This window comes from Trachypithecus francoisi, unplaced genomic scaffold, assembly GCF_009764315.1.
Source record: "Trachypithecus francoisi isolate TF-2019V2 unplaced genomic scaffold, Tfra_2.0 Lachesis_group9, whole genome shotgun sequence".
Taxonomy (NCBI): domain Eukaryota; kingdom Metazoa; phylum Chordata; class Mammalia; order Primates; family Cercopithecidae; genus Trachypithecus; species Trachypithecus francoisi.
Window position 1 is genome coordinate 46,397,561 of NW_022681474.1, and position 27,370 is coordinate 46,424,930.

General features: G+C 37.5%; 1 protein-coding gene across 1 annotated transcript in view; it reads left to right on the forward strand.

The window, feature by feature from the left end:
• The window catches only part of NRG3 (neuregulin 3), a 549,380-nt gene extending 522,763 nt beyond the window's left edge, over positions 1-26,617 (forward strand). The window contains exon 3 of the mRNA XM_033208729.1: positions 25,330-26,617. Coding sequence (XP_033064620.1) covers positions 25,330-25,339 — 10 coding nt within the window. The 3' untranslated portion in view covers positions 25,340-26,617. The remainder of the gene's footprint in view (positions 1-25,329) is intronic.
• The last annotated feature ends 753 nt before the right edge of the window (positions 26,618-27,370 follow it).

Genomic DNA, 27,370 nt, shown 5'->3' on the forward strand with positions numbered 1-27,370 from the left:
TGTCACCACCATGAGGAGAACATATGCCAGATAGCTGCTGCCGCTTCAGTGAAATGATGCTCTCAAAGTACATTCCGTAAGTGCAAGATCAGCTGAAACTCAACTAACCCACAGTTCCATAAGCCATGGGAAATATGGTGTAGGTCACTGGTATATCAAGCTTGTTGCACATTATTGTGCTGACAGTTAATTGAGGCACATATATACGACCACATACCAGCAAGTAAGCACAGAGGAAATTATACAGCCAGTTCTTTTAGACATTCCACCAAGCACATCGGAGATGTGAAAATATGATCAGGGCAGGATTCTGCTCACCTGATCGAAGTTCAGGGATAGATCCCTCCCTTAGTAGACTGTCCATATGTCAGGTACACACAGCTGGGATAATATCTTTATCCTAATTGTGTAAAACCAGAATAAGTAGTATGGACTTATAGTTTACGTGATCTAGGCCCCGTTAAAGTAAATTATAGACAATATGGCATTATCTATCTATCTATCTATCTATCTATCTGTCTATCTATCTATCATCTGTCCATCTATTTATCATCTACTCATCCATCCATCATTCATCCATCCATCTATCCATTTATCCATCCATCCATCATCCATCCATTCATCATCTATCCATTCATCATCCATACATTCATCCACACATCCATCCATCTATCCACCCATCCATCCATTTAGGAATCCAGGCGTTGTTGCTTTCCACAGTCATGTGGGAATGTAAACATGACCAATTAAAGCTGAGTCAGTGCAATGTGATTTTAAAATAAATAGGATAAATTATTATTGCTCCATGACCTTTAAACATTTTTGTCAAAACATTTAAAATGCTCTTACCATTCGATACAGAGAAATGAAAAAAAATAGAAAGACTGCTATTTATTTAGTAAAATGTAAAATGTAATTTAACATACTAGAAACATTAAGAATTTAAGTATTTTATTTCTTTATTAAAATCTTACCAGGAGCAGTTTGAACAGTGCTTGGCTTTTTCTCACAGTTACATAATCTATAGTATGGAGGGAATGAGTTTTTTAAGCCTTGGCAAATTGCCATACTCCTTTCAAAGACTGGATGAGTTTCCAATATCTTATCCTTTTGAGATTTTCATGGTGTGAAATATCCCCCAAGAGTTTTCTTAATGTGAAGATTCTTTTGCTGTCCTCCCTCGCTGCCTCTGGAACATTTTTTTCATCCTTCTTGTCACTACCACTTTCCATATTTATATCAATAACTTTGCCTTTACTAAGTGCCTCTGGCTGCATAATGGGGACTCCCACATGGCAGAAGTGCCAATATTTCCAAGGTCATCTATTGCTCCTATGATTTCATTTACATTTAATTCAAATTCCACTTCCAGCTTTATTACTCTTTGTTTCTTTGTTGTTCTTTCATCTTTATTGACCAGTTTCCTTTTTCAATTATCCATTTTCTAAATGAGTTTATCCCTGGGGGAGAAGGAGGCAACACAGCTACACACTTGCTGTCTACTCATGAACAAATATATGTACAGAGACCAATCGCTGACTGACTCAGAAAGAAGTGATGTGATTGGTCATTGGTCATGAATTTGTTATTTACATAGTGATTTGTTGACTGAAGAGCTAGCGAGGAAGTTTGTAGCTTATGTAATTACTCACAATTAAGGTAATGGAGTAACTTAAATTTGAACTGTGTTGTTGGATGACTGATGTTATTTAATTAAACTGTGCTGAGTGAGGACTGACCATATTTATTTGTCTCTCTCATTCTCTCTGTGCATGTGTGTGTATGTGTGTGTGTGTGTGTGTGCATGTGGTTAAACTATGGATTTCTAAGTCTTTTTTTCCTATAAAGGTAATAGCAATGCTTTGTAGCTGCTGGATGTAGTCACTTGAAGAATTTGCTATCAGCCACTTAGAATCTGTAGTCTCTGTTTCTCAATCACAGGCCCTGTAACTTTTCTCATTTCTGTCTCTCTGTGAGTCTCCAAAGTCAGGAGAGCTGCCTCTCCTGTGAGCTTTGTGCCTTTCTGTTGTGTCTGTCATCCTTCTCCCCTGTGTGGGGCAATTGGTGTCCCTCTGGGAGTTTTCAAGTAGTAATTTGCCCATCTTGGAAGGAGATGGTCTCCCTTTGCCTCCTTACTTTTCTCAGGGTGTCTGTTCTCTTCTTGCAAATGTCTAGAGTCCTAAGACTATTGCCTCCACAGCCTGGAACTTTCAATGCTATTAATGTTTAATCTGGTTTGCCACACCTCATGCCTGGTTTAGAATGCTCACTGGGAAGATAAAGGTGCTCCCAAATTATGTCGATAATCTTGAAGTTGAATCGTTATTTAGAATACGAAATGTGTACATTAAAAAGCAAATTCATCCTGTAAGGAAAGGAAACATTTGCATTTCATAGTGAGTACATGGTCCCAATGTCTTCCTTTGTCTAAGCAAGAAATAAAATTGAACACAGTGAGCCAATTAGGAAGAACGATCTGAATATGTATCATTGTGACAATATTCACTCATGACACTTTCTGCTTATCCTATTTAGTATCTTTTAGACATTTCTAATCTAGAGTCAGTGCAAAAGCCACTGGCCAGCTTCTAAATGCCAGGGTTTTAAATGCCTGTCAAAAATGAATTTGTTACCTTATTTTTACAAGGACACTTTGTAATGCAAAAGGGCAAAATACCATACTCTCCCAGGAAATATGTGGTAAGAAGGCTAAACCAATATTTTTCTTTTTAAAATAGATAACATCCCTGTTCACAAAGAAAAAAGAGTAACTGTTGTCTCCTCTAAACTATCTTTCAGACATTTAATGAGAGCCATCTTATCCCAGCGAGTAGAAGGCAAATACCAGCTGCCTCCTGAGAGCGGGGCAAAGAAAGGTCAAGGAAGACCTCCTGCTTCTGGTTTTGGAGACACCTGCTGTTTTTCTCACCCCCAAAGGGCAGTCTGTCTTTGAGCACTTACAGTGTTTGCAAGGAGAGTAGGCCAGTTCTGACTGGTCAATCACTAGGCTAGACTCTCTCTGAAACTCTCCTCTAGGCAATGGGATGTAATCTATGCAACAGTCAGAGTGCCAGACACCCAGGGTTTGGGCTAGGCCTGCAGGGCTGGCTGGAGTGGCCCTTGGATCTTAGAACTAACAGAATCAAGGGTAGTGGGAAAGTCAAGGCCAGACTCAGCAGCAATAGTCCTGTGAAAGAGCTAGACTATGGGGAGAGAAACCAAATAGGAGCTCACAGGTCAGCTATGGACAGCAAGAGAAAGAGAGAGGTTTTGGAAAGAAGGGAAGTGATTACAATCTAGAGAAGGTTACTGAAAAACCAGGGTTTGGGTCATTCAATACATTTTGTTAGGTCAATATAGCCTCTCTCAAATTTTAAAAGGAGTTTTGAAGAGAGCTAAGCTGATTTGAACAAGTGAGATCAAACAACTTTGGTTCCAATTGGGATCTTCTAGTCATCTTGACTTCGTGTGTGTGTGTGTGTGTGTGTGTGTGTGAGAGAGAGAGAGAGAGATAGAGTGTGTGTGTGTGCATGGCAAATGTGAAATCAGTAAGAGATTAACAAGTTCTTTTGTTTCCCTAGTTGAGTTTAGGCATAGTAAGTAAGCAAATCGACATTTTAACGTGCGCTTCAGAAAACAGAAAAGGTAAAAGTCACTTCCATAAAGGCCCAACAAATGTGCACATTTACAGCAAAGCAAGGGTGAGTAGAATTTGAGTACATAATATAGAGAAGCAAACCTAAGGTTGTACCAAAAATTCCTACTGGTGATCACTCTTGGGCTTCAGGGCCTGCCATGATGCCCTGGAAATGAGGCAGAAGGAATCAGCTTGAGCTGCTTTTCTGACTTGATGAGGGCATTCCTCCTACTGCCAGTTTCTCACCCACCCCTTAAGTACAGAGGGAAGCAGGATACACCAATTGCTTAGAGTATTTCTAAAGGATTAATGCAAGACTGTATTGAAATATGCTTAAACAACTTCTACAATTTCTGAGACTATGACAGGTGGTGGTTAATTTTGACATTGCTGACTGTGGCTGCCATTTATTCTTAGCACAGTTATTCATTGTGCTATCTGGGATACATGCTTCCTTTTTAGTTATTTAGAATTACAGTAATTAACAAATATTACTCATTGAAAAAGTGCATTCACCTAATAAGCAAAGAAACATAAAAGATCAAAATGACCACTGTGATGATGAACGACAGGATAATTTTTTTTTTAATTTGTTCTGGACGTACCAAATAGAAGGGAATTACACCAACTCAAACCCAGGGCACGTGTAAATAAATACAAGTATAATACACAATGTCTTTCTTAAAATGTCAGAAGAAAATTTAGCTATTCTGAAACTCAACAACAAAAAAGGTTGTATTTCCCATTCTAGGAGTATCAATAGGCAAGTGTCTTGGTTTGAGCTGCTATCTCAGAATATCATGCATTGCGTGGTTTATAAACAATGAAAATTTATTTCTCACAGCTCTGGAGAGTGGATCCCTGAGATCAGGATGCCTACAGGGCCTGGTTCTGTTGAGGGTCCTCCTCCAGGCTGCAGACTGACAACTTCTAGTTGTGTCTTCGTGGGGCAGAAAGATAAAAGTCTAACTTCTTCTTCTTAAAAGGACACTAATCCTATCCTAGGGGATTCACCCACAAAATCTTCACCTCTTAGTGCCATCTAATTGGGGGTTAGAGTTTCAACATATTAATTTTGGGGGGACACAAATATGCAATCTACAACAGTAAGGCTATGAGAGTGGAGATTTATATGAGCCAAAGCAGAATCAAGGACAAGTCATCAATACGGCTATTGTCACATAGGCATTTGCTCATTGTTGCCTCTGTTTAATTTACCATGTGGAAATATGTAAATTTTTCTACAGAAATAGGATTATGGAGGCATCTAAAACTCCTCTGATGTATTTGTATGCCATTCAACAAATACCTGCTCTCTGAAAGCCTTCAAATTGATGTCTGCCCTTAAGGGAGGATGGATGGGAGAAGATAACTAACAGTGAGCAAACACCATATCTGATCATTTACAGATATTAAATAATGTAATCACTAGAAAAAGAAAGCAAAGCATAGATAACGTATATAATTATCCCAATTTTAGAGGCGCAGTTCAGCGAATGTGATAAAACTGTCTAATAATAAACAACATTGTCTGTAATGTTAGTAATAAAAACTAAAAATGCTACCACTTTTCGAGCACACACATGCGTAAGGGCCTGGGCTAAGCACTGGATATATGCTTTATCCTCCAGCATCCCTGTATGTTGACTACTGTTATTTAAATTGTATAGGTGAGAATATGAATGGTTCCTAAGTACTGTGCTTCTCAAAATTTTATCTGCATTCAAATAAACTACTGATCTTGTTAAAACCCAGCTTCGATTCACTAGGTCTAGGTGGAACCCGAGGTTCTCTGTTTTTAACAAGCTTCAGGTGCTGATTCAAACAGAAGAGCTGGGTTTGAGAGGTGAAGTAACTCGGTCAAGTACAGGAGGTGTGTGTGTGTGCAACCTCAAACTCCTGGGCTCAAGTAATCCTCCCTCCTCAGCCTCCTGAGTAGCTGGGACAATAGGTGTGCACCACCACGCATGGCTAATTTTTTAAAATTTTATTTTTAACAGAGATGAGGTTTTGCTGTGTTGCCCAGGCTGGTCTGAAACTGCTGAGCTCAAGCCATCCTTCTGCCTCAGGCTGCGAAAGTGCAGCATGAGCCACCATGCCTGGCCCAGATTGACTCTCAGTGGAGAAAATATCAAACTTTATTTGTTTAGTTCCAAACTGCAAGTGCATCTTGCCACCCTGTGCTATCTCTTCCTTGGGTTTAGGGGTTCAGCTTAGTAGAGAGAATGAGATGTGCACAAGGATGACTATGAGACCCAGTACTAATGACAACACACTCTCAGACAGAGGCAAAGAGGAATTCCACCACCGTCTCTGCCACTAAGGGCTTCCTGGGATGCAGAATATCTATGAGTAATTCCAACTGGGTAAGTCAGGATGATTCCCAAAAAGAGGTGTCTGATAAGCTAAACGTAGAAGATGGAAGAAGATTTTACACATAAACACATAAGAATGTATATGTGCATGCATTTATGTATGTTATATTGTATATATAGGTAATGTAAATCTATAATATACAAAATTTATACAAACACACATGTACATGGGTATGTATCTATATATAACGTATGTATATACATTGTATGTATATATGTATATGAATAGGTATGTGTATATTCCCACACACATATAGACACACACACACACACACATATATTTTGATATCTATCTTTTGCTTCTAGATAGAGAGAAGTATGCACAGATTCCATACAGTATGAAGCAGGATCACAGGACAGCTTGATATTTTGAATGCACTTTGTTTCCACAGGTCACGTAGATCACACAGTATTTTCTCTTCCCTTCTCTTACATGAGGGGCACCCGGATGTAAGACACTTAGAGTAGCTTGTTGATTTGCTTCTCTACTTATTAGTAAAAAGTTTAATAATAGGGGCCATGGAATTCTTGATCTTAGAATACCTAGGGCCCTAGATCTTGTCAATTCACAAAAATAATTTATTTGAATTATTTGATGTTCTTATTTCAGTTTTATTTGAATTAAATTGCTTTTGATATTTGCCTTTAGTAATTCAACCTCATTTTCTTAAGATTTAGAAAGATTTTATTTGGCATTAATTTGGAAAATCAGATATCAGAATCCATTTAAAGTCATAGAAAATAAAAATACGAGAGCACCTAGAAGTTTGTAAGATGGTGTTCTATTTCTTTATTGGCTTTACTCAGTTATTTAAAACAAAGTGTATATGCAATACAATTAATATAAAATGCAACTGATATTAAGGAATGTCAAAAGTAATCAAATTAGGTTATGATAAAACCTCATAATTAAATTATGATTTTATTTGTTTATATTGACATTTTCTAAGAAAAATCTTTAGAAAGAAAGCATTTGAAATCTTCTGATTATAAATATTTAGCCTCTTATGTTCTCATAAGAGGCATATCTATTTTAAAGAAGTCATTGAGAAGCTATACATTAATTAAGAATACTATTTATTAAGAATATATAGTGATAGAAATAAGGGTGCTGGTGGTTATGGTTCCCCCAAGAGAATGTTACTTCTGTTAACCACAATATTCAGCCATGAACTTTCTGAAATTTCAGGCCAAGAAGAAAATAAAGTCATATCTATAGCTGTGTCTAGTCAGTAATCAGAAGGTTGAGTTTGGGGAAAAAAACAAGCTTTTCTCCTTTTCTAACCAAATAAGTGTTTTTATTTGGTATTTGTTAATTTATTTTCAGCTGTTGCTCAAGCAGGTTCCTCAGGTACAGACTGACCCACCCAGTATAACAGACCAGATGGGGCGGCTTTAGAACTTTGTCACATTTACTATGTGAGAACATTTTTACTTATTTATTTCCTTCTTCATCTTTCCAGGGACAGCCTGTGAATTGTGCAGTGAATTCTTTCAGTATCACTAACTTGAATCTTATTATAATATCCTCTGTCATCTAAATTTTAAAATAAATCAATAAAACTTTTAGTCATTATTTGGCATTCAGAATTAGGCTCAAATACATCTATGTGGGTGCCTGTGCATGTGTGAGTGTGTGTACCTGCTAGTAAGGACATTGAAGACATCATTCCAGCAAAAATTGATCCCTGTGTTTTTGGACATGGTCCCAAGCTATTTTCTGTGAGATCCTCTCTGTCATTTTTGCTTTTGATTTTGACAGAAATGACAGCTGAAATGTATCTCTATAAATCTGTTTTTAACTTTTTTAAAAAAGATAGCTTACTCAAAGCAACTGTTGTTCATAGCTGTTGTAATTTAAAGGAATCTAGGTGATCTTTGCAAAAATAACTTTCCTAGGATGAGGTCAAGAACGAGTAATATACAGCCACAGAAAAGGAGTGACATGCCTTCATGTCTGAAACATATGAAGACACAAGGAAGCCTTCATGCTAGGTAATTATTTTCAGAGCAGTTTCCATGGGACCTCATAAAACCATTGACTTAATGATGAAATGTTCACTCTATTTTCTCAGTGCATTCTCTATTCATTTGGGCATCCCATCTTCCAAACCTTGTAAATCCTTTCACAGTCTTTTTGGGAATAGGGTCCAGATTGTCATCTGCATCTTGTCTTCAGCAGCAAAAGTACACACTCCTCCCCCACTCAGAAAAACTGCCATTTAGCCAACATTTTATGTCATTTAATTATTTGTAAGATTCATTAATTGGCAACAGCCCTTCCGGATTCTCATTAGAGTTAACAAGATTCCACTATAATTTATAGATTATGTGTCACTCTTCCTCGTCAGCTTGAAAAGGGCATACATATTTCAAAATCACTTTTAAATCTTGAAATTTAAACATTTTCCCCAATGACATCTATTTTAATGCACATGATTTAAAACATGAGCTTTTGATACAAAATAAAGATAGTTTGAAAGAAAAATAGCAGCCTCGAAGTTTTCATATGGTTCTTCTGCCTGGGAATATTTCTAGAACTGAAAACAAGAGGGTGCAGAATTCTTTGTAAAGTGCTTGCTTTTGCTTATTTAGAAATAGAAGGGCAATGGCAGACTGGGGTATGAACTCTCCTTTATAAGACCTACCTTCTGAGCTCATTTGTGTGTCTTATCAATAATGTGACTTTGGACATACAATGCTAAATCTCAAGGTCTTAGTTTTCCCATCTGTAAAATGGGAAACCCTCAACCTCAACAAATATTTGGGGGTGAGGGGGGTTAAAAGTGAACTAATACATGAAAAACAATTTTGTATGCTTTGAATTATTTATAGAATTTTGTAACTTGAGGTTTGCTGACCTAAGTTGTGAGATTAAAGGTTTAGATATAAGAATTATACTAACTTCTAGGCTGAAAGTAAGCTCTGCCATTCATGCTCAAGACTGTTTGCTTTCTGACATTTTAGGTTTTTATTCTTTCTAAGTATTTATCACAATTAGGGAGAAGGCATTCAAGCCTTAGTATAAATGGTTAGTCTGAATACAGAATAGGAAGACTTGGTTCATTCAAATTCACAAACCTGTGTAAGACTGCATTGCTCACCCCTTCAGGAGGGTTTTTCTTGGTACTCATTGGACTGCAAAGGGTGGCATGGTACTATGCCACCCCACAAGGACCTTAGTAAGAGGCCTGGGTAGGATGCAGCTCTTAAAGGGCTAGTCTCTGCTGGGACTATGAGGTCCTAATTTAACCTCACCTACTATCTCACTTCTATTATTATCCAATTTTACAGCCAGTCCATCTGAGGCACAGCCTTGCCAAAGTTACATTACTAAATAGAGAAGCTGCAATTTAGAGCTACACTTTCTGACTCCAAATCCTGCTATCTCAAACATTATATTGTACCATATTTGCTGAATGAATGATTGAATGAATGAATGATGAATGGGTAATAGAGAGATATTTTATTACATAAAAGCTTTCCTAAGTTATGGGAAAATATTTCTGAGATAGTTATTTCTGTATATTTGCTAAGGAATTAGTAATTTTCAAAGTTAGGATGCCACATGTCATAACTGGAGTCTATTACAGTTAATTTTATGGGGTCTGAGTTAATGCACTATAACAAAGATGGTTGTAAACAGAAAGGACACCATTTTTGCATTACATGCCATTAACTGGTCTGAGAACACTTGAGATTATAGCATACTCTTCATTTTACCATTTTTTCCCTGTCAGCATGGAGCACAGGTTCTGGTACAGCGAGAGTGCTTTACAAAGACTTGCTGAGAATGAGTGGATTAAATCTTTCTCTCATCCAACTGCTTAAATCCCTGCTGCACTGAGTTAGGAGCTGGGTCAAGAGTGGTGAAAGAACAATCCACAATTTCCATTCTGATGAATATTTGGAACAAATGAAGGAGTGCTCCAAAGGAAATTGGGATGGCGTGTGGTTGAGGACAATGGGGTTACTAAGCAAAGTGGAAAAGACCTCAGAAAAGTGGTCGAACAAGGCCTCTCTTGGCAAGTCACATACTATATTAGATATATGAAGGTGATGTTTGAAGGAAGAGAGTGAATTAGAAGGATGTGTCCATACCAGGGGCAAGCACATCCAAGGGAGAGCAGCCCATGCAAAGACCCTGTGCTGAGAGTGGCATGCTTTGCCTGAGAACCTCAAGAATGGCCATGGTGGCTAGAACAAAGTGAGTGAAAGGTAGAGCAGGAAGAGATCACGTATTAATGGCATGAGAGTGGTTGTTCATGGAAGTACCTTTTCTATCTTTGGAATGATCTCAGTAGTTTTTTGTTTGTTTGTTTTCGAAACGGAGTCTCCCTCTGTAGCCCAGGCTGGAGTGTAGTGGCATGATCTTGGCTCACTGCAACCTCCAACCTCCTCCTCCTGGGTTTGAGTGATTCTCATACTTCAGCCTCTGAGTAGCTGGGACTACAGGTGTGCATCAACACACCTGGCTAATTCTTGTATTTTTAGTAGAGATGGAATTTTGCCGTGTCGGTCAGACTGGTCTCAAACTCCTGACCTCAGGTGATCCACCTGCCTCAGCCTCCCAAAGTGCTGGGATTATAGGTGTGAGCCACTGCACCTGGCCTGGAGTGATCTCAATCTTATTGCTTAGAACGATTATTAAAATATTTTGCAAATGATGGGACCCTGAGTAGACTGGCAAGTTAACTTACAAAACTAGGTTTGAGAAAGTTTTTCTCTCAGATTTGAATTGATTTTCTTGAATCATTTTCTTTTCTAATTTTGTCCAGTCATTAGCTCTGGAATATGGTACATTAAAAACAATTTGCATTGCTCCATTGCTGCTAATATCAAGGTCAATATTGTGAAAAGGCGTGGAGATAGAAGGTCAAGGTGATGCCTCAAACAGTATCAGTAATTTAGGACACTCTGTCACAAGAGTTAAAGTGCTGCTAAGCAGGAAGAAATATGCACAATTCAATATAAGGGGGGCTGGATGACTTGGATGTTAAGCCTACTTTAATTTTCTGCATAGCAATTATATTGCTGATTCACATGTGAAAGTATTAGGAGACGTGGGATAATTGCAGATGAGGACACAACTTTTCCATTGTTCATGGGACATAACTAAATCCTCTGATAAATTAATCATAGAACTTATGGGAAATAATGTAAATAGCAACAACAGTGATAATACCTCATATCTTTACAGCACATTGTTGCTTTCAGAGCACTTTCAGATATGCCATTAGACAAACCAGTGAGGGAGAAAGAGAATGGCCTGGGAAAGTTAAATGACCCTGGTTCCACTGCAAGTTCATGGAAATGCAGGTCTTGTGTTAATCACGTCTTCTTCTCCTTCAGTCACTTCTCAATTCTGTCTCAAGAGCTCAGTCTCTTAAAGGTTTCACACCTTGCCTTGCATTATGTGCTTGAAGCCCAGCAGTAACCCCGGAACTTGGATAATACAAATACCAATTGCCTAATTTACAGACAAAGAAACTTAGGTGCAGGGAGATAATGTGACTTCAGTCAGAGTAAGTGATAGAATACTTCATTCTGACTTCCGAGGATTTTTTTTCTTATTAATATTTTGAGTATATAAAAATTGTCACTAATTCCATGAGCTTGGGAACTTGTTGACTTAGCAACTAGGTCTTTTTTACATTGAGACTGGTACCGTTTTCCTCTATCGAAAGACAAAATTGAATTGTTTTCTCTTATGACTATTCTCTAGGATGTAATTTATTTTTATGGACCTTTCATTTCCAGAACTCAAACTGGGATGTTCTTATCATTACTATTGTTTTTATTATTTTCATATCCAGGGTATCTCTAGATCCTCTTATTTATTTATTTTTCTTGTTCTACTTTCCCCAATAACCTTTTGTAAGGACCCCCCCCCCCCAGCCGTTCCAGTGTCTTTTGTTTTGATCCTGCTTAAGTTTTAGAGAATCACAATAAGAAATAGCATGAGGAGAGCAGCCTAAATAGAGATTAGAATCCATCATTAGACATAAATGAGAAACAGAAAAGAACAATTAAAATTGGAATCACACAGGTATGAACTGTGTGAACTGTTTCCATATACTTTTTTTTTTAAGATGTTAGCCTTTCTCATCCTTGAATTGCCTTCAACAGGAATTCTCTTTTTAGGATATGTATACCATGAGTGGGATACAGAGGTAACCTACTCTAAATGGAAGGGCAAAGTGATGATAAGATTGAGTTTTTGAATCAGATAATCTTGAGTTCAAACCTCAACACTCTCACTTATGAATTTGTGATTTAAAAGTTAAGGAACCTCTGTGTGGTAGTTAACTCATTTAACTCATCTGTCAATGTTAAATGTTAACTGAATGAGTTAAATGTTAACTCATTTAACTCAAATGGGAAAATGACTTTGTCCCTCATAAAGAAGATGTGAAAAGAATAAAGACACACAAAGTAATGCGTTACTATGCTTAGTTTAGCTTAAAGATGGATTTATGTCAACCCTAGGTGCGCGTGGGTGGACTGCTGTTCACTGTTATTTTGTTTTTATGACTACTGTATACTGAGCTCCCTCTGCCAGGCAATCTGAAAGGAGCTAGAGATTCAGTGGAGAACAAGAGAAATTAGATCCCTCTCCTCAAGAAGTGTACGTGTTAAAATAGAAAACTATAGACCGAGTATGGTGCCTCATGCCTATAATCTCAGCACTTCAGGAGGACGAGGCAGGTGGATCACAAGGTCAGGAGTTCGATACCAGCCTGGCCAACATGGTGAAACCCTGTCTCTACTAAGAACACAAAAATTAGTCGGGTGTGGTGGCGTGTGCCTCTAGTGCTAGCTACTCAGGAGGCCAAGGCAGGAGAATCACTTGAACCTGGAAGGTGGATATTGAAGTGAAATATAAAGCAGAAGTAACAATTTGGAAATATACTGCGAAGAAACTAATAAGATGTTATTACAGAAAACAGAGAGGACACGTACTTAAAGTGGTCAGAGAAGGCCTTTTGAGAGGATGTTTGACACAAAGCCCCCAAAAGAGTATGCATCATGTAATCAAATACTATGGTCAAGGCTGTTTAGCACAGTGCATATCCTGTGCAAAGGCTCTGAGATGTGATCAAAACCACTTAAAACTGATATTTCATCAAGGAGTTCATGATTCAATTCAGCTCTCCTTAAGTAAAAGATGAATGTACCTTTTTCAGACATGATATTTTAACTAGTTCATGAAATAGATCAATTTAGGACAAGAAGTATCTTTTCACATGAAGTTAAGTAGTTAAATTTACAAAGTTGTTACATATTACAGAGCTATACTCCAATTCTTGATGAATGTTTCAAGAACATGTTGACTTTTCTCAAGGAAAATGACAAACAAAACTATACATTTCATATATATAATACATACATATTCTTATTCATTTATTTATTTATTCTGTGATTTTCCTCGGTAGCATTTGCTAATCATCTAGTCCAGAAAAGCTCTTGGGAAAACTATTTATGTAAGGTAGATACCATGATAATAATAATGCAAGAGAGAAGAAGTCACATAGACTAAGAGTGGTACTGTATTTCCAAGGAGGAAGACATTATTTATTGCTGAGAATTTATGAAAAAAATTGCAGAATAGGAAATCTATACATCCTAATTCTATAGACATGATGAGGAAACTTTTCCACATGTGGAATTTCATTTTGATAAGTGACTATATACAATGCCATATATCAGCATTGTGCTTAGAGTGGCACAGAGGGTATCTGAAGGGAAATGATAGATGGGGAAACCTAGGTGATGTAATAGGGGATCTTGTATTTTAAAAAGTTTAGGCCTTTTTATTTTATGGTAGGGAGAATTCAGTCCAAAAGCTATGGAAGGTTTACAGTCAGAAGGAAAATTTTCTGAGCAAGTTATCAAGACTGTCTACCAATTACTGCAATAATTAGGTCTAAAGTAAAGCATTTCCAAATTAGATAAGTCCCTTTTATTTGCACAGAAGAACACTTCATTAACTGTATTTCAAACCAGTGGCAGGTTTACAAGTTACTTAATAGTGGCATATAAGCATAAAGCAGTTGGAAGAAACCAATAGTGATTTGGATAATGCTTGTGTATATGTTTTCAAACATATTTATAAATAATAAATTAGCACTCCATTAAGAACACATGAGATCATGATTTGGGGAGTGGAAAGGGAGGGAACCCATGCCCAGATAAACAAAGAGCTGCAATGAGTCTGAGCTGGGTAGAAAATGTTAATAGTAGTCAACATACTTTCATGAAGGACGTGGGATAAAAATGTGTCCATTATTTGTACTGGATGCTGAGTGGTCTGGATGGCTCATTGTCAGAAAAAACAACTTTCTTCACTGCTTTTTTGTTCTAGCAACTCTTGCTGTGTAATACGTTAGCCCAAAACTTAGTGGTGTGAAACAACTGTTTTATTTTGCTCATGATTTTGTGGCTCATGAATTATAAAAGAACCCGGGTGGACAGTTCTCTCTTGGGATCCCTCACACTGTTACAGTCAAACATTTTCTGGGCTGTGGTTGATTGAGCTGCTCGTACAAGATGGTTTGCTCAGGTGGCTGGCAGTTGATGCTGGCTGTCAGCTGGGAACTCAGCTGGTGTTGTCAGCCAAAGCATCTACATGTGGCTTCGTCAGCTTTGTATTCTTAAAATAATCAGACTTCTTATACAGCAAATGGCTTCCCTCCCTGAGCAAGTGCCCCAAGAGACCCGAGGATAGCTGAGCCTGCATGGCCTTCTGTGACCCAGCCTTAGTAGTCACCCAGGGTCAATTCCTTCATACTGTATTGTTGAAAGCAGTTAGTCTACCCAGGCCCAAAGAGAAGAAATATAGAGTCCAACTCCTTATAAAAAGAGAGTTAAGGTTTTTGTTTGGTAAAGATGATGACGGCTACAGATTTCTTAATGATTTGTGGTCATTAAGAAATCAATGGCTGGGCATGGTGGCTCACGCTTGTAATCCCAGCACTTTGGGAGACTGAGGCAGGTAGATCACCTGAGGTCAGGAGTTCGAGACCAGCCTGGCCCACATAGTGAAACCCTGCCTCTACTAAAAATACAAAAATTAGTCAAGAGTGGTATTGGCGCCTGAAATCACAGCTACTCAAGAGTCTGAGGCAAATCTATCCAACAATTTGTCCAGTGTAAATTCTTTGAAATACAGATTTGCAATAGTTGCCTTTGTATCTTGTGATAAGTAAAATCAGAAATATACCATATTTTATCAACTTTAAAATGTCATGAACTTTATGATACAGCATTACTTTGGTACTACTGAGAGAGAAAACAATCACACAGCTATTGTGAGACTAATCCCAGAGTGCTAACATATGCAAGAATATTAATTTTGGAATTGGTAGCACAGCATTTTGAGATTTTAGAAATTCATCTGTGAACATTTTCTTTTCTTGAGATACAATTTGGATATCACAAAAATTTACCCTTTTAAATTATACAATTCACTGGTTTTACAATATTCAGAAGGTTGTACAACCATCAGCCTTTCATCACTCTTCCCCTTCCCTCCACCCCTTAGCCACCACTAATCTATTTTCTGTCTCTGTGGACTTTGCGTATTCTAGATATTTACATAATGCATACGTAATGCATCAGGGTTCATCTATGTTGTGGCATGCCTCCATGTATTTTTGAGGTCTTCATTGTCAAAGCTTTCATTAAGAAATAGTCCCCATTATATTATGTTCAGAATATAATACCTAAGATAACGTGCATGCATCAATATTCAATAATCACTCACAAAGCCTGATTTGAGCGGAAAGACAGGAAGGAATTAACCCTTAGATCTGCCATGTAGTCCGAAGAACTTCATATTCCTAGCACTTCTTTTGTCTAGGGGTCATAGTACACTTTGTCTTAGTGCTGACTGGGTGGCACCAAGTCCTTCAATTAGTAATAAGATTTTAAGGAGAGATCCCTGGATCCTAAATCCCACAATTAAAGCAGAATGATGTAGCCTGATTGCAGGTTTCTAACTCTCCACCCTCAGTCCTCAATATCAAGCATAGATTTAGATCAGGCAACTGAGAGCTGGCCTTTTGAAGGCTTTGATAGGTGGTTTACATGAACAGAAATGCTGTTGTGTGGTTTAAATACATGACTGGGAGTCATTGGCTTCAGTAGACTCCTGTATGTCCAGGTGAGTCAGGTGAGCTGACAATCATGGTGGGAGAGGTGAGAAACTGAGTAAGGGAGATTCCCCAGTGAACAGATAAGAAGACAAAGGCAAGTGAGATTTGGGTGCAGGCTCTTATACTCTTATTAATATTTAAAAGGCAGAGATCAAATCCATTTTGTTTTGTTTTTTGAGATGAAGTCTTGCTCTGTTGCCCAGGCTGGAGTGCAGTGGCCAATCTTGGCTCACTGCAATCTCTGCCTCCCAGGTTCAAGCAATTCTCCTGCCTCAGCCTCTTGGGTAGCCGAGATTATGGCTAATTTTTGTATTTTTAGTAGAGAAGAGGTTTTGCCATGTTGGCCAGGCTGGTCTCGACCTCCTGACCTCAAGTGATCCACCTTGGCCTCTCAAAGTACTGGGATTACAGGCGTGAGCTGCCGCTCCCGGCCCAGTATTTTTTATTTGATATTTATAAGGAGGAAAGGAAGGAAGAAAGAGGAGAAAAGGAAGGAGGGAAGATGACGGAAAGATAGGACAGGTGGAAGGAAAGACTAATTTTACCAAATGATGTTTGTTTGTTTTTTTCTACCTTAATTCAAAACAAGCTCTTGCTGGGAGGAATGGAGGCTGAGGAAGCCGTGATCAAAAGTATAATTAGTATCATGGCAAGAACTAGGGTAACCTCAGGCACGTCTCAGAGCCTCTGTTATCCTCAAAAATCCAATGAAGGCATCAACAATTGCAAACGTCCAGATCTACTGATATTTCCTCCACTCCTTAATTGTTCTTTGCCTAGAAAACTCCAGCCTAATCTTCGGACTCTGAACACTCATCAGAAAACTGTGATGTCTCTCTTAAGCTCTCAGACATATGAGGGTTTAATCTGAGTTCTAAGTGAATACTGTTTGAGAATGAGTCCTTCACTAAATTGTAAAATGCTCAGGGGTCAGAAAAAGGCTATTATCTTCACAATTGTAGATTCTGACAATTGTTTGGCCAAGAGCTCAGTTAATATGAATAGGGGGAATTAAAGGTGGGGCCTTAGCTCCCCAGAAGTTCCATATCTTAGGTTTTAGGTAATAGAGGCCTAAATTCTGGCAGAGCAGTAATAAAAAGAAAGTTAGACATGTGACTAAGAGAAATAAAAAGAGATGGGGAAAAAGAAAGCGAGATAAATTGAGTCCATATTATAGGAAAAAGTTGATTCTATTAATCAAAGCAAAGTCAAGAAGAGGAATGAACCTAGAGTATAATTCTCTGGAGTGGCACAGGAGCCATTAGCATGATTTTAGGTTTCATGTGGATAACTATTTAAAAAATGGCAGTCGTTGTGTCTTACTGTGTTGTAGTAGAAAAAAAAAAACTAACATATCAAATATGTGATATTACAGTTAATGTGTCCTACACGTAGGCAAATAATGACAGGGAATTGTTTTGAATTCAGTTGAAAGAATTATGATAATAGGTAAATGTAGGTATACATTGGGAATGTTGTGGGTTCAGTTCCAGAGGTTTCAGATCACTGCAATAAAGCAAATGGTGCAATAAAGCAAGTGACTGGAACTTTTTGTCTTCCCAGTGTGTATACAAGTTATGTTTACACTATACTGCAGTCTATGAAATATGCAATAGCATCATGTCAAAAAATGTACAGATCCTAATTTAAAAAAACACTTTATTGATTTAACAAAAGGTAACAATCATGTGAACCTTCAGTGAGTTATAATCTTTTTGCTTCTGGGGAGTCTTACCTCAATGTTGATGGCTGCTGACTGATCAGGGTGGTGGTTGTTGAAGGTTGGGGTGGCTTTGTCACTTTCTTAAAATAAGACAACAATGAACTTTACTGTATCATTTGACTCTTCCTTTCACAAAATATTTCTCTGTAGCATGTGATGTTGCCTAATAGCACTTTACCTACAGCAGAACTGCTTTCAAAATTGGAGTCAATCCTCTCAACTACTGCCACTACTTTACCAAATAAGTTTGTGCAATATTTTAAATCCTGTGTTGTCACTTCAGCAATGTTTACAGCATCTTCAACAGGTATAGATTTCATCTAACCAAAAAAACACTTTCTTGGCTCATCCCTAAGAAATAATGCATTATTTGTTCAACTTTTTCATGAGATTTCAGCAATCCAGTCATATCTTCAGGCTGTACTTCTAATTCTAGTTCTTTTGATATTTTCACTACATCTGCAGTTACTTCCTCCACTGAAGTCTTGAACCCCTCAAAGTCATCCATGAGAGTTGGAATCAACTTCTTTCAAACCTTTGTTATTGCTAATATTTTGACTATAGATCATTAATATTCTTTATGGCATCTAAAATAGTGAATATTTTCCAGAAGGTTTTCAATTTACATTGCCCAGATCCATCAGAGGAAACACTATCTATGGCAGCTAGGGCCTTATGAAACATATTTCTTAGATAATAAAATTCAAAAGTTGAAATTACTTTTTGATCCATGGGCTATGGAATGGATGTTGTATTAGCAGGCATGAAATCAACATTAATCTCCTTATATGCCTTCATTGGAGCTCTGGGGTGACCAGGTGCAATTGTCAATGAACAGTAATATTTTAAAAAGAGTCTTTTTGTGTCTGAGCAGTAGATCTCAATAGTGGGCTTAAAATTAGTAAACCATGCTATAAACAGATATGCTGCCATCCAGGCTTTACCATTCTATTTATAGAGCACAGGAAGAGTAGACTTAGCATAATTCTTAATGACCTTAGGGTTTCCGGAATGATAAATGAGCCTTGGCTTCAACTTACAGTAACCAGCTTCATTACGTAACAAGAAAGTCAACTTTTCCTTTGAAGTTTTAAAGCCAGGCGTTGACTTCTCTCTAGCTATGAAGGCCTTAGATGGCATCCCTTCCATTAAAAGGCTGTTTCATCTGTATTGAAAATCTGTTGTTTATTGTAGCCACCTTCATCAATTATCTTAGTTAGATCTTCTTTATTATTTGCTGTTCCTTCTACATCGGTATTTGCTGTTTCACGTGTACTTTTATTTTGTGGAGATGGCTTCTTTCCTTAAACCTCATGAAGCAACCTCTGCTGGTTTCCAACTTTTCTTCTGCAGCTTCCTCACCTCTCTCGGCCTTCGTAAAACTGAATAGAGGTAAGGCCTTCTTGTGGATTAGGCTTTAGTTTCGGGTAATGTTGTGGCTTGTTTGATCTTCTATTCAGACCACTAAAACTTTCTCCATATTAGCAATAAGTATTTTTTGCTTGCTTATTATCTGTGTGTTCATTGGAGTAGTACCTTTAATTTTCTTCAGGAACTTTTCCTTGGCATTCACCACTTGGCTCAATGTTTAGCACAAGAGGCCTGGATTTCCACCTGTGTCAGCTTTTGACATGCATTCTTCTCTAAGCTTAATCATTTCCAGCATTAGGTTAAAAGTGAGAGATATGTGACTCTTCCTTTTGCTTGCTCACATAGAGGCTGTTGTAAGTTCATTAATTGGCTTAATTTTAATATTGAGTGTCTAGAAATAGGGAGACTGAGAAGAGGGAGAAAGAAAGGGAGGGGCTGGTTGGTGGAGCAATCAGAATGCACATAACATTTATTGATTAATGTCCATCTCTTATATGGGCATGGTTTGTGATGCACCGAGACATTTATGGTAGTAACCTCTTAAAGATCAGGATTACAGATCATCATAACAGATATAAAAATCATGAAAAAGTTTGAAATATTGCAAGAGTTAATGAAAGACATACAAAGACAGGAAGTGAGCACGTGCTGTTGGTAAAATGGCACTGATTTAAACTTCCTCAATACAGGGTTGTCACCAACCTTTAATTTGTTAAAAACTCAGTATCTGCAAAGTGCAATCAAGTGAAGCACAATAAAGTAAGCTATACTTTTAGGGTCAAATCTGTGAAGAAAGGAATGAATAAATATTGTTATATAAATCAGGGTTCCACCAAGAGGCAAAACCAACAGAAGATATATGTGTGTGTGAGCACACACAGAGAGACATGATTGATTTTGATTTTAAGGAATTGGCTCACATAATTGAGTGTTGGCAAGTTCAAAGCTTGTAGGTAGACCAGCAGGCTGAAAACAGGAAGGTTTCTTGTATTACAGTCTCAAGGAAGAATTATTTCTTTTTGGAAACCCTCAGTTTTTGCTCTTAAGACCTTCAATTGATTGGATGAGGCTCGCCCATCACCCATTATCAAGGATAATCTCTTTTATTTAAATCAACTGATCGTAAATATTAATCACATCTATAAAATACCTTATTAGCAACATCAAAACTACTATTTCACCAAACAACTGAGCACCATCATTTAGCCAAATTGACGTTAAAATTAACCATTCCAGAGGGAAACATTTGATGAGGTCAGATTTACAAATACTGAGTTGCAGGTACTGCTGGATTCTAGGGGTAAAAAATGTTCAGTGAAGTCTTAGAAATGAAAGCAATTCATGAACAATCAATCTGCCTTCACTTGTTCACCCATTTTTATTCAGAAAGTCACTTAGTCTGGAAAATGTCGTTCATATGGTTGCATGGCCTATTGTTAAGTGAATAAGCGTTTCAAGGGCTTTCCTGTTAGGTTTATTTCATTTAGCTCTGTTGCAGCATTACATTGTAAGTGCCTACCACAAAGGTTTACTAATAAGTGCCCTTAATTTGTATTCAGATGGAAGCAAAGAGAAGCAAAAATACACAAGAAGGAGTCTTGTAATTATGCTACATAAAATTATTAGGCAATTTAGAAAATTGTTAGTGGGAAACTGCCCATCATGCATAAAAATAATTTTGATTTTGATGTACAGAGTTTAATGTAAGAGTGATTGTAGGGAGACCATGCTATTAATTTTTCCCTTAATTATCCAAGCACATTTGAATTTGTTTTAAGGAAAGTGATACTTTATAAAGTTGAGTCACGCTACTCAAGAGAATACTTGTTTTCGTTCTGTGACAAAGTTTATATTGCAGGGCTTGCTGTGAACTGTAAAATTGGTAGGACGTGAAAGAACCATTAATTACGTCCTTCCCCTTCCCCTAATCATAACTAACATAATGATGCTATATTTTCTGGCAAACTAAAGTATATGTGATGTAAACATGTTCAGGTAATTTGTAGGCTTATCTATTGTCTTAAATATAGAACTACTTTTCACTCTCATTTTGGCATACACAGTTGTGTATTCAGATAATTGTCAATGCAATGCTAAATGTGTTATGTTAAAAAATGATGAACGTATTATCTCTAAGTTCTTCTTATAGATAATTTCTTGCAAATTTTAAGCTAGAGACAGTCAATATTGAATCAGAGCGCATCTTCCCAGGAATCGAAGTATACCACATCAGCTGTTGAATGCAGTTAATTTGCATTAATGTGTTACAAATCAATGTTCTGTAGTATTTTAGGAACTGTAAAACATACCTTTCGAGACAAAGTTCAAACTCTTTAGTATGCAATATGTAGTTAACCTATTCTGGAATGTCTCTTCTAACTGAGAGCCATCCTATAGGGAATTAACTTAGTCCTTTAATTCCTGTTTGTATCAGGCGACTTAGCACCCACCTGCATAGCAGGAAGATGGCACCAAGGAACATATTCATCCCCTTACTTAGTTTGAACTATGTGACCAAGAAATTACAGTCAATTTGTATAGAGTGCCAAGCTCTGAAAGGCTGGAAGACATGTTAGTTCAGGTACAAGCATAAGAAGGTTGTCCACAGAATGCAGAGAGAGGAGGAGAGAGGTCAGGGCCATCTGGGCCCCTAAAGAAAGTGAGCTCAGGTCCCCTTTAGGCCCTAAGGATAAAATACCTGCCCTTTGCCTGGATTCACTTGACCGGGTTTTATGCTGTCATTGGTAGACACATAGAGCCCTCCTGTCTGCTTTAGTCTTGTTCTGTCTTCTCAGCCTCATATAGCAATACCTCTTATATTCTGCCCCCACCGACCATGACCATCTCAGTGATTTTGGAATAAATCTTGTCTTTCACTCCCCTATGCCTTTGCCTAGAGGATACCTGCTGTGCAAAGGTGATGTGAGAAAATCAGATCTAAATTCACCTCCAGACTCTGCCTTTGGTGGGCTGTGTAATATGCACATCACTTCAATCCTTAGATTTCTCATGTCTAAAATGGAGGAAATAGTACTTAACATGGAGAGTTTTCAAGAGAATTAAATGAGGTATTATCCACACAGCCCTCATAATGGTGCTCAACACTGTGGTTATCAACAGATTTTAGTATCATTTTTGCCAGAAAGTTGAGGCAGATTCTACTCCAACTTTTAATATCCAGATCTGTCCATCATTCTCTGATTCAGTCCCTGGAGTCACTCATTCTTTCCCTTCAGCTCCATAAAAATCCACTTACAAATGTATTATACACTAAGTCACAACAGAATCATTATGGATTTCTCCAAAATTAAAATGGCAACTTTTTCTGGTTCTCTGAAAATGTGAATAAAAGAGGCTGATAATGCTGCAGTGCCCAGAGGTGAACATGGTTAAACCAGAGAGAGACACCTTGTGGAAGTGATGCTTGAGTTGAAATCCAAGAATTGAGTAGCGGCAATGGAAGAAGAGAATAGTATTCCAGGCAAAATACATGGACATAGATTCCAGGGGAATTATGTACAAAGAAGGAGCATAGTGAAACTCAGGCCCTGCAAGGCCAGTGCAGCGGTAATAAGCCTGTTTCCCTGGGTAATGGTAGGGACTGTAGGGCACAGTGAACAGTGTTTATGTCATTCTATAAATAATATTGATAGGACCACTTATTGAGTACTTCTTACATACCAGAAGTTCTTTGGAGCTTTCATTACATTAACTTATGCTGTTGTCCACAGTATTCTAAGGTGGTTGCTATTAGAATTCCAATTTTACAGAAGGGGAAACTGAGGCACAGGGCAGGGAAGTAACTCCCAGAATGTTCACAGTCAGTGAAATGGTGGATTCTGAATACAAATGAACACAATGAGGCCCCAGGTTTCCTGCTGATTATCATTGTGCAGCCCAGCCTCAGTGAGCAAGGGAAGGAGCTGGGAGAGCAGACTCCCAGACACATCTACATGTGTGCACTGGCCTTGTAACATCAGTTTGGCTCTTAAGAGCTGATCAGAAAGACGACAGAGGGGGAGCTGGTTAGGTGGAATGTGAAATCTCAATGAGTGATGATGGTAATTCAGACTAGAATAGTTAGTGGTATTTTGTGGAAAGAAATTTTGATGTAACCAGAGCACCTTGAAGTGAAGGCTTTGAATTGGAAAGAAGGTTTTAAATTGCTTTCAGAATTTGCCATTTTAGTGATTGAAACATTTTAGGGCCAAATGTGCTATGCTGCACCTTTACAGAAGGAACTATTTGAGGGAAATAACTGCCAGCGCCTATAGTACATGTGTTTAAAATGTTAAGTTTAGGGAAAAATGCAGTTCACTTTCTCTCCAGGTGGGCAGTGACTGTGGTGTTGAACAACCAGATTTGGGGACGGTATTGTTTGAATTTAATTAACTGCTACATGTGAACTACTAAAATCAAATCACCCACGAGGTAGATATTTGAGAAACTTAGTGTAAATGTGGAAAAGTTGATGTTATGTTCCAAAGATGCAATAAAAAATTAACCAGTTTATGCAAATGTTTATGCAAATTAACCAGTTTATGCAAATGAAAAGAGGAGGTAAGAAGGTATAAGATGCTATGTTTACATCATTCATTGGGAATATTTGAATTTTGCAGATTAATGTCCTTGATGGAAGACGTTATGACATTATGTTATTTGTGGAGGAAAAATCCTCCAGTGTAAAGACTTTTATTTATTTATTAGAGACAGGATCTCACTCTGTTGCCCAGGCTGGAAGGCAGCGGTATGATCATAGCTTACTGTAGCCTCAAATTCCAGGACTCAAGCAATCCTCCCTCCTCAGTCTCCTGAGTAGCTGGGACAATACGTGCCACCATGCCCTGCTAATTTTTTTTTTCTTTTTTTCAGTGACAGAGTCTCCCTATGTTGCCTAAACTGGTCTCAAACTCCTGTCCTCAAGCAATCCTCCCACTCTGGGCTCCCTCAGCACTGGGATTACAGAATACTTAAAAAAACATCAATCAGTCAGATATTTAAGCCTCACAAACTTTTCCTGAAGATTTACTGAACTACTTCTTAGATGAAAAAGATATTTTGTAATAAATGGTTTCTGAAAAACCAAACCCTCAAAATTGTAATTGGGATGGATATTAGTGACACACTAAACTTAACCCTTCAGGGATAAACCAAGAGCGCTACTGACAAGCATTATGTCTACTGACAGTTGCTACTGACAAGCATTATGTCTTAAACTAGACTAGTTTCCACTGCTGAACTACCCCGAGCTTAGTGAAATTAACTATTTTCACAAAATGGAAATCCATTAATGGAAATGACATCATAAATTGAGAAAAGATTCTTAGATTTTATTATACTTTTCCTAATTTAAGGCAAATTGAGCCACGAAGAATTGGAAGAGAACGTATTTGGATAATTGAAACACAGTTTAAACATTCCAGAAATAACTATCTGCACTTTCAAATGCAAGACCCTGCTTGGGTTTGGAACAATGCAGTGTTTCTGCGTTGCTGTTTGCTAAAACAGTAGCTAAGAGCTACACAACACAATCTCATTTTATAATGGTTGTCTCTGATACTCAGAAAAAACTAAATTTTTCTGTACCTTTGCAAGTTACTAAAGTCTTTCCATTAAATTGTTTGACTTTTTTTTCTCCCGCCCAAAAAGTGATTAGCACACAACAAAATGTGTGTGACTTGTTAATGCAGTATTCTTTCATTGCAAATTTATATGTTCTTTAAAAAGTGCGACCCTTTTGTGGAAATAATGTATTTTGAAATTGTATATTCTTATATACATATCTCTAAAAGTTCATCACATAAAACGTCGGAATAGACATTTTTACAAACAGAAAACAGTCATGTGGTTCTGCTATCCAAACACAGTGACATGATCTTTTAGAGTTTATTTTCAATCTTTTACATATTGACCCTGTTTTTCCTCGATATTTGTATTCTTTTAGGTTTGTTTACAGAATTGTAATAGAGCATTTGTGTGAAGACAGTTTATATGGTAAGTGACAGAAACTCAGCTCAGACACACTAATATACTCACAGGATGTATTAGTCTATATTGTTGCTCTAGGAAGGTGTGATCCAGAAACTCAAGTGAAGTCATCAAGGACTCAGTTTTTCTACATATTTTTCTTTCTTTCTAAGTAAATGGCCTGCAGATCTTTTCTCATTTCTACCTCTCTCCCTGAAGGACCTGGTAGAGTACTTCCTTTTGAAATATCTGGCTGCAGTCGGCCTATAGCTCAGTCTGGGTTTCTGGCTTGTTCTGTGCATTTGTTTTTTGTGCTTCAATTTGCCATTGTGTCCTGGTAATGGAAGGAAACAATCCCCAGAGATCTTGTTACACTAAGTCTGTGGCACAATTTGAAACATTCAGTAATACCAGCTGTTCTAAGCAGAATAGAAGTCATAATTAGGGATGCAATGATTTCACACTAAACTGTAGTTACAGAACATATAACTACATTTTAATGCTCATCAATTTTTATCTTATACTGTATTTATCTTCAAGGAACAAATGAACCAAGTGAGTTGGATTTAAGATACACAGAGCTGAATTTATCTAATATTCCCTTTCTCATCTTCTGCTGTAAAAAAATTATTTCTTCTTATGTAAATTACCTAAGAAGTATCTTTTCCTCCCAGAATACCGTAGCTTTGTCTGCTCAAATCCAAATTATACAAAATGGCACAGCTGCTCTGGAACACATTTTGGCAGTTTAATACACAGTTAACCATACAGTTGCCATGTGACCTCATCGTTTCACTTCCAGGAAATTATCCTAAGGAAATAAAATTTATGTTCATATATAAGCCTGCATAATAATTTTTAGAAAAGTACCATTGCCAAGAACTAGAAACAACCCAAATTTCCTTCTGTGGGTGAATGGGCAAAAACTATGGTTATATGCGTACAACAGACAATAAAAAGGGAAAAATTATTGATATGTGCAATCTGGATAACTCTCTAGATGCATCAGTATAAGTGACTGTAGCTAGATTGAATACTTTGTAATTCCATTTATGACATTCTGAAAATGTAAAACTATAGGGACAGATTGGAAATTGCCAGGGATTGGCAGTGACAGTAGGGTTTGTTAATTAAAGGGACAGCATGAGACATTTCCTTGTGGTGCTGGGATCTTCAATATCTGTGCTGATGGTTACAAGAATCTTCGCATGAGCTAAAACTCATAAAACTGTATAGCAATCATGTGAATATTACTGACTGTTAAATAAGATATCTATGAGTGAACCTTCAATAGTTCTGTCACAGGCAAATAAAATAAATAAATATTAACACCTGTGACTCATATCTGTTTTCATTTTCCAAAGCTTGAAGCCCAGCATAACATCATGCTTGGTTTTCCAATTAATTAGGCTTGTGATTTTGTATGACACATACAGAATTTTGGGGACATCTTGGGAGAAAATGAGATTTTAGTAATTTGGGAAATAATGAGTGCTACGCTGGGATAAGTTAACACTTGTTTTGTTAAATGTTACATGGAAGGGAATAGAGAAGGTGTCTGCGGCCACAATGACGTGCTCTTAGCATGACACATGGAAGCTTATGAAAAATTATTAAAGACTTTGCACTCAGTTACAAAAAAAAAAAAAAGTCTATTATGTAAGAGATTTGGATCACCCCAAAAGATGTAGGGCTGAATTGTTGGTTGCTGTTCATCTGTAAAAAATGAATTTCCCAAATGCTTCTATAGTGCTTGTTCAGCTCTGCTTAGAGAAGTTTTTATCATTGCATTTGTTTTTTTTCTTTTTGTGGCCATGGTGAGAATGGTATGAAGAACTGGACTAAGCCCCAGTTCTGCATCTGTTGGCTCCTTTAATTTAGTGAGAGCATGCTCATTCTAGTTCAGTCCCTGAGTAGCTGTAATTAATGGTTTGTAGTATTTGCATGGCTTCTGAAAAGGACTACTTTCTGTATTTAAAGCACCTTTAAACTTTCTAGAAAAAAAACATGTATCACTGCCTTGAAAACAGTCCCTTCTGAGTATGTCATTTCAACTACATTCAGTTCAACTTCAAGCTTGTCCGGGGAAAATAAACCCACCAAGCAGTGCCTGCATTGTTAGCTTAAGAACCAGAAGGAA